We start from the raw sequence: 10,246 nt of genomic DNA on the forward strand, positions 1-10,246 counted from the left end.
TTTGGATCCATAGCTGTCACTGCTAAGAACTAAAGGTATGTGTTTAATCCAAAATACTACACATGTGAAACAAAATGAGGTGTTTCATCTGTTTGGCGGTACTTCTAGGAATTAGACAAAATGTTTACTGAATGGGAGAAAGCAGACCTGACAGACCTCAGACTGTGCCGGGGAATTTAATATAATGTAAATATTGTGTCATGTCGGCAAAAGCTTCAAAGTTCTTTTGGTGAAACCCTGCTGTCCTCGTCAAACATCTAGCCTGAAGTGCAGACAGCTACTGCCCCCCTAGACCAAAAAGTGGTAAAGCAAAACCAAATTAGACTGTGCTGTTCTTTGAGTCTCTCTCTCTCTCTCTCTCTCTCTCTCCATGTGGCAATTTGCACATCAGTAAGACAGTGGATCAATGTGAGTTTTGTCTGTTCACATGGGAACAGAACATTGGCTTCTACTCACCAAAGGAGAGGTTAAAATTTAATTAGCAACCCTGTAAGACAATCAATCCAAATACATCCTGACACATACTCACACACAGGCTTTACACGCTTACAGACAGTGTCTTTTCCGCCCCCATTTGATAAGTGATGAACACTTCAGAGGGAGTCTTCTAGCTCCACTCAGGCAGCATTTTTTTTAAACACTTAAGACACAGACAGAGCAAGGATGCTTTTATTTTGCATCACACTGATGAAAAATATAGTAAAACCAAACAAAACAACCTTGGACACCACTGACATTTGCTCCTAGGCTGCTTATATTGCTCTTGTGCACCTGTGCTCTGCGTCTCCAGTAACAGGAGGAAAGGATTACGGGCTGAGTAAGGATGACACATATCGCTCCAGGAAACCCACAGCATCACCAGACCAGTCCCATGATGCTCCCTCAGTCTACATGTCATGCCCATTCTGACAACCGATAAGACAAGAGAATGAAAGAGTGCCAAGTGGCATATCTGTAACTGCCTATATATGTGTGTATATATATATATATGCCACAATTGTTCAGTGGTGGAAGAAGCTGCCAGATACTCAGATCACTACCATATTATAGAAATATTACAAGTAAATGTCTACTGTAAGAATTCTGCTTAAGCATAGAAGGAGAGGAAAATGTACTGAGTGTATCAAAAGTACACGTTCAAGCAACTTTTAACTCAGTGATTAGTGTGCAGGTACTTTCCATCTCTGCAATTTAACACCAGATCTTCAGTATCAGGTTCCCAGACCTGACCCTTTTTTTCAGTACGTGGCTGCTAAGAAGACTTGGAGGTATCTTAATAAAGAGGCTTCAACTGGAAGAGTCACTATTCCCTCATGATATCAAAAACTCCTGGAGGTCCTCCCCTTGTGGTCAACGTCAAATCCACGACACTTCAGAGAACGTATAAATGAATCCCTGAAACACACACTGCATCACACTTACTACACGGCGCAGAAGAATTTTTCTCACTGGTGAGTAAAAATAATATTGTATACCGTTTGAACTTTTAAAAAAGGTCCACAGGTCAATTAGATTTTGTAAATTGGTTTTGGTTTTCAAAGTTCGCTTCTAATCAAAGAATTTCAATCAATACATGTCCTTAAAACAGAAGCAGGACTGCCTAATTATTATTTTTTTTAGTTGGGCATTTTCATTTAAATTAGTTTCATATTATTTACGGAGATAAACACAAATGGAGTTAACCACTTCTCCAAGCTGGTATTCATGTTAAAACAATACTCTAATCTGCTACTGAATATAATTATACAATGCATGAATATCAGCTTGGAGAAGTGGTTGACTCCATTTTGCAAATAACTGTGGATAAAACAATGTGGATGATTTGAGTTTAAGGGGGTTTCCCCCTAACCTCACGTCCCTTGCAACGTCAAATCATGATATGTGATTTTAAGGCTCTAACTGATGAAGATCTTTATGCATTGTATAATTATATTCAATAGCAGATTAGAGTATTTAGTGTGTATTCGGTCGTAAAAGTGATTTACATTTTAAATCTTTACTAAGAACATACTTATCTTTAGTAAGGACACATTTTACATAAGCTGTGAAGATAGCAATAACTGAATTCATTCTTATTGTTTAAACTGAAACAGCTGAAGGATTAAAAAAGTAAATAAACACAATACCAAACAGAAAAGCAAATATTTATTTTCTAAAAACAGTTTTATGTTTTACTGTGATTAATTGTTTTTGATCACAAATGGTAACACAGATGTTACAAATTTGTTACAAATACCGTAGTTTCCAACTTTCAATGACACATGCTTCTAAATTTTAGTAAAACATACAAAATATCTAGTTGATCTTAGCTTTGAAACTTTAAACGAATACATGTGAAGCAGTTATTATACTGTAGGGTATTCAGCACCTAATTACATGCTCCAAAATACTGTTTAATAATCTGTTTTGTTTATTTCGTTTTCAGTAGATATGCCTGAAGAAAAACACAATTGATTAAGTCTTCCATCCCCGGGGACGAGCATCTTGGCAAAGATCTTCACTCCTCCGTCAGTGTGATTAGTCCCACAGGAGTGTGTGTGGCCTGAGGTAGAGCCAGCAGCAGAGGGAGGTGAGAAACACCATTCACTGAGGGAGCAAGGAGAAGAAAGGTCCATGTTAAACCAGAATAGGCCCCTTGATGGCTGTACAAGGAACAATCACAGCCTCTGGCTCCAGTGGTCCATTCAGTGGAGGGAGCTCAGGTGTACTGCATGTGAAGACTCTCACTATCTCAAAGAGCTCGAGCAATATCAGCCTGACTCAGAGCCGCTGTAAATAGTCCCGGAGCCCAGAACAAAATCTGACATTTAGAGCCTGTATTGGACAAACTTCCATTTGTGGTCCTCATGCAGGGGCCAAATACAGAGACACAGAGCTCAAGGCCCAGGACACCTATAATGGTTTGTTTCATGTCTGACTCCAGTTATTGTTCCATCAGTCCAGCCATTATTGCATTTATTTTCCAAGTTATCGTCCTTCTCTGTTGAGAAATTAGCTTTAGTAATAGCTAAATGTCAGAATCAGGCTTTTAAGAGCTCCAGGAAATTACCAAATTCCCACTGCCCTTGCTAACAATAGTCTTAAGAAATTGTCTACGTGCAGAATATGAACCTTGCCATTTTAATTTGGAAATGGCTGCCCTTTTATTTTGCTGTGAAAGGGTGGTGCTTTTAGTATGAGTCCCTTAAGTGAGTTTGATGTCCCTGCATACAGGGAGTTACGGTTCCCAGAGGAAGGTCCACTCAGACACAATAACAAGATAACAGCCTGAGGAGAAGCCCTAACGGTGTTTGTAACATGTTTTTGCTCTCCGAGAACTGTCTCGCTTTACTCTGCAGCTAGTTTAAACTCTAGTGAGACTCTAAACTTCTCAGCAGATTAGAAAGAAGGAATCTAATGAACAACAGTGTCTTTGACATGACACAGAGCTGGAAAACATGATTAAATATAAATTCCCATGATAAACACCTGACTTTAATGGGAATATATCATTAATGTATTATTGTGGTTGAGTGTGAGTGAGTGAGTGAGTGAGTGAGTGCTGCCTAGAAGATGGTAAATATGTTGAACCCTGATCACCACTATTCTTATTCTTTTCCCATCAGACTCCTGGTTTTGCAGTTGCAGAATCATGGAGAGATATTTATCCTTACAACTCAAATCGACCTCTCTCCCGGCTAATCCCCGTCTCAACACCACCGCTGACATCAATGCCACAGTGAAACCCTTCAGTGTGTTTGATGGCTGCGATCATCAGGTAGAGGGCATTCTCTTTGACCTGACCCTGCAGTGCATCAATGTAGTGGTGGGAATCCCTGCCAACTTTCTTGTCATTGCAATCCTCATCAGCAATCGCAAAGAGCCCTCCACTTCAGACATATTCTTAGGCTGCCTGGCCTTCATGGACATCTACTTTAGTGCTATGACCCCTATCAGCTTCCTTAACCTTTACCACTGGCAAAGCAAGGAAGTGTGGTCTGCTCTTAAGTTCTCCTATGGTGTGAAAGATACCAGTGGCCCTTTGTTTCTCACCTGTATCTGCCTAGATCGCTTTATAGCTGTGCTCTTTCCAGTTATGTTTGGGCAGCTTAAACACATCAAGTACAGGGTGAGCCTCTCAGTGCTGGTGTTCTGCCTCACCTTTGCCTACTCAGCAGCCAAGGTTGTGGGTGGCCTCCCCAACTTTGAGAAGGTCTTCACTGGTGAGATCCTGGCAGCATTTACCTGGATGGTTTTGTGTAATGTTTGCATCCTGGGGGCCCTGAAGAAGTCCCGGAGTGCAGGGAAAGATGAGATGCACCCAATGAAGAAGAGGGCCTTCAAGATGGTGCTCTATATCCTTTGTATAATTGTGTATAACTACCTGCCACCTGTAGCGCTGTTTCCTTTTCAAGACTACTACTCTCCTAATGTATTTCGCTGCTACGTGCAGCCTGTGGGCTTCGCTTTCCTCAACATCAGCAGCACCACCCAGCCACTTGTGTCTCTGTCTCGTCTGGAGAAAGTGTCATGCCTTGCAGACACCTTTGTTAAGAAGTTCTGCGTCTGTGTCTCTGCAGAGAATAACAAAACCCCACCTGCTCAAAACCCACCTGCTCAAAACCCACCTGCTCCGGTTTGAGAAGATCTAATCCACATATTGACCCTCATGGATTCTCACTTTAACAGGGGAAAGCTTATCTTTAATTCCATTATTTTCCAAATGCATGTTTTAATTGAATAGATTCTTATTCTTAAAGCAATCCTAAAAAAAGTATACATTGTTTGTAAAAAATTTGTATATGCAACAATAATGAATCAACGAGTGGAAAGCCAACATTTTAATCATTTTAGTCTTAATCAATGGATTATGTTCTGTAACAATAATTGCTACAAACAGCAGAGATATTGTTGCACTCAAAATAGTTTTCACTGTACTGAAATCCTTCAAAATATTTGTTTGACTTTGGCGCCATCATGTGTACAAAAGAGTCAATAAACTGCACCTTACAGTCTCCAGTGAATTTTTACTTCTTTTTAACCACTTTAATTTAGGCAATCGTGTGTGTGCGTGCATGTGTCATCATAATATGATTATTATTAATAGAATAATCATAAAATACCTGCACAGCAATATCATTCATTCTGATGTAAGTCATAGAAAATTCAAAAGGATAAAAAATTAAGACAGAGCTTGCTGCACTCACCAAAACCCATGGACAAACCTTAAACATCTTTATATTTATTTAAACATTTTCATTAAATGCAACTGAGCTCTCTCCTCTTCCACCACAGAGAGTAATGTATATCTAGTCACTTATATGAGCAATTTAGGAATCATCTCTGATTTGTATGCAAACTTCATAACTCAACAGCTTGTTTTGAAAGTAAGAACATTCTATAATGAAGCATTTCGGGTATGTATGAAAGAAAAAAATGATTGGATGAGCCCCACTTGCCACTTACACTACACAGAATAGTTATCGTATACAGTAGTAATCATTAACGGTTTATTCAGGGATGTGACTATCTGAACATGCTGTTAAAGGAGTAGTTCTACAATAGGCTAGAGTAAATCACATAGCATATAACACCATACATCCTCATAACCTTGATAAGAAGATTTATTCCACTCTCATGTTTGTCTGATAAATAGTCTATGTGGTAGGAGCCAGCAGCCAGTTAGCTTAGCCTTAGCAGCCTGGCTCTGTCTCAAGGTTTAAAGGTATAAATCTTCTTATTTAACTCTCAAAAATGAATGTAACGTGTTTTTGAAGCTGCAAAATGACTTGGATAAAGAATACTTGCCCTCTGTAGGAGAAATTACAATTACAGATTACTGGTCAACCTACAAATACCAACTTTTATCCACTTATTGACGCAACATTGTGATAAGCACCTTCTCCGGCATTATTCTCAATGGATGACTGCTCTGTGTATAAAAATATGGGAGTAAAGTTTCCGTGAATGTGTGTGTAAATGCATAAATGAGTGTATCATCAGCAGGGTCAAAAAAGGACACCATCCCTTTGTTGTAATCCAGTTGCACTTTGACTTGTTTGGACGCTCTTTCAACTGTCAGTGGGGTGGGTGGCGAGGTCATTGCCCTGAACTCTCCGTCCCGGAAACACAAAGTCCAGAAGCCATTCTCTGGCCGAGCAGAGATCTCAGCGTCCCTACTTACAGACAAATAGGCCACACCTAGGAGCCAGTCCTGATTACTTCCTGTTTCCACGACCCAGTGGTGACTTCCGGAGCCCAGTGCTGTCATCCCTACCACTTCAGCGCTGATGTGGAAGCGCTCCGGGTTGTCAGGGCAACAGCTGGGCTGCTTTGAATAGTGGAGGGAAGTGAGGTCATCAGACAGGATGAGGCAGGGGTGTGCTGTGTTTGGGTCCAAAGTCACTGGAGCTAAAAGACAGGAAATTAGTTGGGCAGAAAGAGTGATGTTAAACAGGATTCGGGTTGTACAATTCTAATCTTTCAACCTCTGAACCTGAAGAAAATAACAAAAATGTGTACTCACTATAGTCAATGTGGTCCAGCATTTTCTCCCAGACTCTATACTTGAGGTTGCTGAGATGCTTGGTCACATCAATCAGTAGCCCAGACATGTTGTCTGAACCAAACGCGATGCTTTTTCCTCTGTGATAAGAGACATTTTGAGAATATGTCAACGTGTGAAAGCAAGAAAGAGTGTAAATCCATCCAACTTTGTTGACTTACCTGTCCTGAGTAGCTTTAAAATTCTGGAATATAAAAAAAATCACTGTCAAGGTGGGAAGTTTTGGTGTATAGATTAAAAAGTTGATGTATACTGAACTGTACAGACCTTCAGCAAGACCATATCATCTTCTTTGAGCTGCTCCTGTATGACAGATATGGTCTCTGTGAGGGACAGCACTTCTGCTGAAAGTTCTTTAACCTTATCCTTCATTCCCGCGAGCTTCTCGTTTTCTTCTTTTTTCACACTTGCAATCATGGCTGACTCTTCTCGGTCAAGGATTTGATGGAGCTGCTCGAACTGGCTCTTGATCAATCTCTGTGTGTCCAGCGCCTGACTCTGAGGGAGATTATTGCAAATTGTGGCTTGATTTTACCAGATACTTTTATTTAAAAACCAAATATCTGTCCTCTCATCAGTTTACCTTGATGTATTTGACCATGTCCACAGACATTATGTTAATTCTTTTGAGGGTGTCCAGTTTATCTTGCAAGCTCTTGAGGGATAAACAAAGTTCATCCTGAAAATAAAGCAGACCGGAGTCAGCAGAGATCAGATAGCTTAATAGAAAGACATTGACACTGAATATTTTAGGCCTGGATTCATTACTGAAATGTAACAGTGTGGGTTACAGTCAGGGCAGACTAGTAGGACAGCATTCTACCTTTAGGTGTTAGCTTAAATACCTACGGCTAACAAAAATAGCAGAGTCAGTTTAGCAGGTTGCTGTAACAGTGTAGTTGGGAAACATGTTTATTTCCCCTTACCTTGCAGTCCAGCAATGCCTCTTCGATAGGCGAGCAGTCATGAGTCTTGTGCAGTTTGGAAGACTGGCACACCACACAGATGGGCTGCTTGTCAACCAGACAGAAGAGTTTGAACTTTTCCCCGTGCAGATTACAGTTGATGTTCTCTTCCTCCAGCAGTGAACTCTGTCTCCTGACCTGCAAAACAGCTTCACAGACATTTTTCAGAGCCAAATTGGAGGGAGCGCTGGACTTGGAGGCTCTTTTCCTACATACTGGACATTCATGTAACCCTGTGTCCCAGCAGCGCTTCAGGCAGCTCCGACAGAAGCTGTGGCTACATGACAGCAAGACAGGGTCTCTAAAGATGTCACAGCATATTGGGCATGTAAGATCCTCCTCTGGGAGAGACATGACAAGCAGTGTGTCATGTACAATATTGTAAATCCAGAGTTCAAAACAGCTGTCCTCAGGTTGAAGTCCTTAATGATTCCTCCGGCAACTAAACAACATAATTTAACGTGTCTTGTTAAACTCACTTCAGAGCACACCAACTGCCTCTGTATTGTTCTTGACATGAAGCAACAAATGTTCTTGTTTTTCCTGTGCACCACTGTGGGAGTAACTTAAATCATGCAGCAGTGTGAAAAAACCCTGTACGTAGCAGTGCTGGGAAACAGGAAATAAAGCCCCATTGGCCAGTCATTACATGCCTTAAACTGGTTGGTAACTTGCTGCATGTTTAGAATGTCATCATTCAGGATATGGGTGTGATTGTTTCAGTGTTGACATCCAGCTGAACACACGCAAACTTTTTAAGTTTAAGTTTTAATTCATGGTGTAAGTCGCTTAGCTATTGTCCACTGGGGGGTGGTCAGGTTAAAACACTATACTGCAACTCATTTCATGCATCAGTGAATTTGGTGACTTGTTGTGTTCACAGTGTGTTTTATATCCTTTAACCAGTAGGTTTTGACCCAAAGTGGCTAAACCAGCTCCAAACAGTCAGAAAGATTTTTAACATCAAACAGGATATTAACTAACCAACAAGTGATCAAATAAAACTTGTGTTAATTTACTGTATATGACGATATGTATGTGTTTTACAGAATTGGTGTTTGTCTTAATTTACATAATAACACACATTTATGCTGCAGGTCAATATTGCCCCACATATTAGGGAGCAGAGAAAACATGTTTTTTTTTTTTTCTTGTTTGAAAGGCAGAATGTGAACTAGGTGGCAGCTGAAAATAGATTAAACAACACAGTGAAAATCTAATATGAAAACCTATTTTGGTAAGTCTGAAGAAGCAACACATTTACACATGTGGGTAGGTTGTTATTCCAAGTGACAGGTTTTAAGAATAATCTACTTTTAGAAGTGTCCTTGATTCTGGATGTAAAAAGCCAACTATTATTTCAGGATCCACATATTGGCTTTGTTGAACAGATTGTTGTGATTACTCATGATAAAAGGAGTTTAACTTTAAAATATCACCTTCAGTTAAATTTTGGAACATATTTTTGCACAGAACAAGGACTGTGGATTTTGTGTCCCATCATTTGCACTGGGAGCACATTAGGAACGGATCTTTTAATGGCCAGTATGAACAAGAAGAATGATTACAGCAAGAAAAACCTGTTAGACTTGACCAACTGTAGACAGAGACAGACTTGAACAACTGTAAACCTATTTAATGTAGTTGTTATTAATAACAACTACAGCCCATCTGTTATAAGATGATGGACTTGAGTTATTTATTATTACAGTTATTTATGAAATGACATTTATGACTGATGTGTATCTGCCCATCCCTCTAACTTGTTTTCTGTTGTTTGGTTTTCTCTCATGTAACCATACGTATATTTCAGTGTTTTTCTCTGTATCCTTTTTAGATTATGAAAAATAAATGGGCTGCATATAATTTAAAGCATTTTAAAGGAAGTAAAGCATTAACATCTTGACCCCATATGTCTGCACAGCCTAGGTATTTTCTCAATCTTTTTGTCCTGTTTGAACGTGCAGATCTCGAGAGTCCTTAATACTTTGGGATAGTATCAAGTTGATACTTGTCAGACTGTCGACCTCAAACACTCCAGTTGATACATTTTAAGCCAATGCCCTTGTCCTTTAAAGTTGTTACTGTTGAAACTGTCCTTGATGCTAAAGTGTGTAGCTAAAATGAGGCCTCAATCATGTATTGTGATACTTAGGTGTGCGTGTGTGTGTGTGTGTGCGTGTGTGTAGGTGGAGTTGAGGGTGTGTGGGCGCACTCAGTCCTTGAGAATAATGAGAGCCGTATTGATGGCTGATGCAGCTCCTCGCATCCTATCCGCTATTTCCACGGCTCTTGGTTCCTCCCTCTCTCCTCCGGTCTTTGGTTGTTTCCATGGCTTAGACGTAAAAGGTTGTTCGACACCGATCCAGGCCCAGTAGACGGTCTTTAGAGGCGGCGCAACAAATCCCGGACACTCGCCTGCAGAAACCATCATCCTGTTAAGTCTCTGCTGGCTCTCGTACCGACCGTCCTGCGTACCCCAGCAAAAATGCGCCGAAATTGTGCATTTGGCAGGGGCCGGTCAAGTGGCGGAAACCCAGATCGCGAGCCAAGGTATTCCTCGACATTTTCCTTTCTCTGCTCGGTTTTGTAATGTCTGATGAGACTCTTTTTTGCAGGTTTTCGGGCGCAGGGGATAAAGTGGACGCAGAAAAGTTGGTGGTGTGTCGCCCCCCCCGGGTGTGGGTCTGCGTGGCTGTGTGGCTGTGTGTGGGCGGGGGGGGGGGGCTCTAATCCT

At 40.7% G+C, this 10,246-nt stretch overlaps 3 protein-coding genes across 3 annotated transcripts in view; 2 read left to right on the plus strand and 1 right to left on the minus strand.

Moving 5' to 3' along the window:
- The first annotated feature begins 2,424 nt into the window (after positions 1-2,424).
- LOC118322889 (G-protein coupled receptor 183) lies at positions 2,425-4,767 on the plus strand. Its single transcript, XM_035654734.1, has 2 exons — positions 2,425-2,569; positions 3,606-4,767. The coding sequence occupies exon 2, from the start codon at positions 3,632-3,634 to the stop codon at positions 4,619-4,621; it is 990 nt and encodes a 329-aa protein (XP_035510627.1). The 5' UTR covers positions 2,425-2,569; positions 3,606-3,631; the 3' UTR covers positions 4,622-4,767.
- A 38-nt stretch (positions 4,768-4,805) lies between these two features.
- On the minus strand, positions 4,806-8,061 carry LOC118322888 (nuclear factor 7, brain). The gene is made up of 6 exons (XM_035654733.1): positions 7,471-8,061; positions 7,128-7,223; positions 6,812-7,042; positions 6,706-6,728; positions 6,506-6,624; positions 4,806-6,390 (listed from the first exon to the last, which is right to left on the minus strand). Exons 1-6 carry the CDS (start codon positions 7,861-7,863, stop codon positions 5,852-5,854), a joined length of 1,401 nt encoding a protein of 466 aa, XP_035510626.1. The 5' UTR covers positions 7,864-8,061; the 3' UTR covers positions 4,806-5,851.
- Positions 8,062-10,013: 1,952 nt separating this feature from the next.
- The window catches only part of tubb4bl (tubulin, beta 4B class IVb-like), a 2,370-nt gene continuing 2,137 nt past the window's right edge, over positions 10,014-10,246 (plus strand). Inside the window, exon 1 of the mRNA XM_035654736.1 lies at positions 10,014-10,062. The gene's annotated coding sequence lies outside the window, so the exon portion shown is untranslated. The remainder of the gene's footprint in view (positions 10,063-10,246) is intronic.

Source organism: Morone saxatilis, unplaced genomic scaffold (genome assembly GCF_004916995.1).
Source record: "Morone saxatilis isolate NCDOM2014 unplaced genomic scaffold, NCSU_SB_2.0 Contig14, whole genome shotgun sequence".
Classification (NCBI taxonomy): domain Eukaryota; kingdom Metazoa; phylum Chordata; class Actinopteri; family Moronidae; genus Morone; species Morone saxatilis.

What these genes read in the sequence shown, in the direction of transcription:
- LOC118322888 (XM_035654733.1), bottom strand. Translation starts at nt 7,863, where the DNA reads ATGTCTCTCCCAGAGGAGGATCTTACATGCCCAATATGCTGTGACATC. An exon ending in AGGCATTGCTGGACTGCAAG is followed by an intron (nt 7,224 to 7,470) that starts GTAAGGGGAAAT and finishes CTTTATTTTCAG; the next exon opens with GATGAACTTTGTTTATCCCT. An exon ending in TTTAAAGCTACTCAGGACAG is followed by an intron (nt 6,625 to 6,705) that starts GTAAGTCAACAA and finishes CTCTTATCACAG; the next exon opens with AGGAAAAAGCATCGCGTTTG.
- LOC118322889 (XM_035654734.1), top strand. Translation starts at nt 3,632, where the DNA reads ATGGAGAGATATTTATCCTTACAACTCAAATCGACCTCTCTCCCGGCT.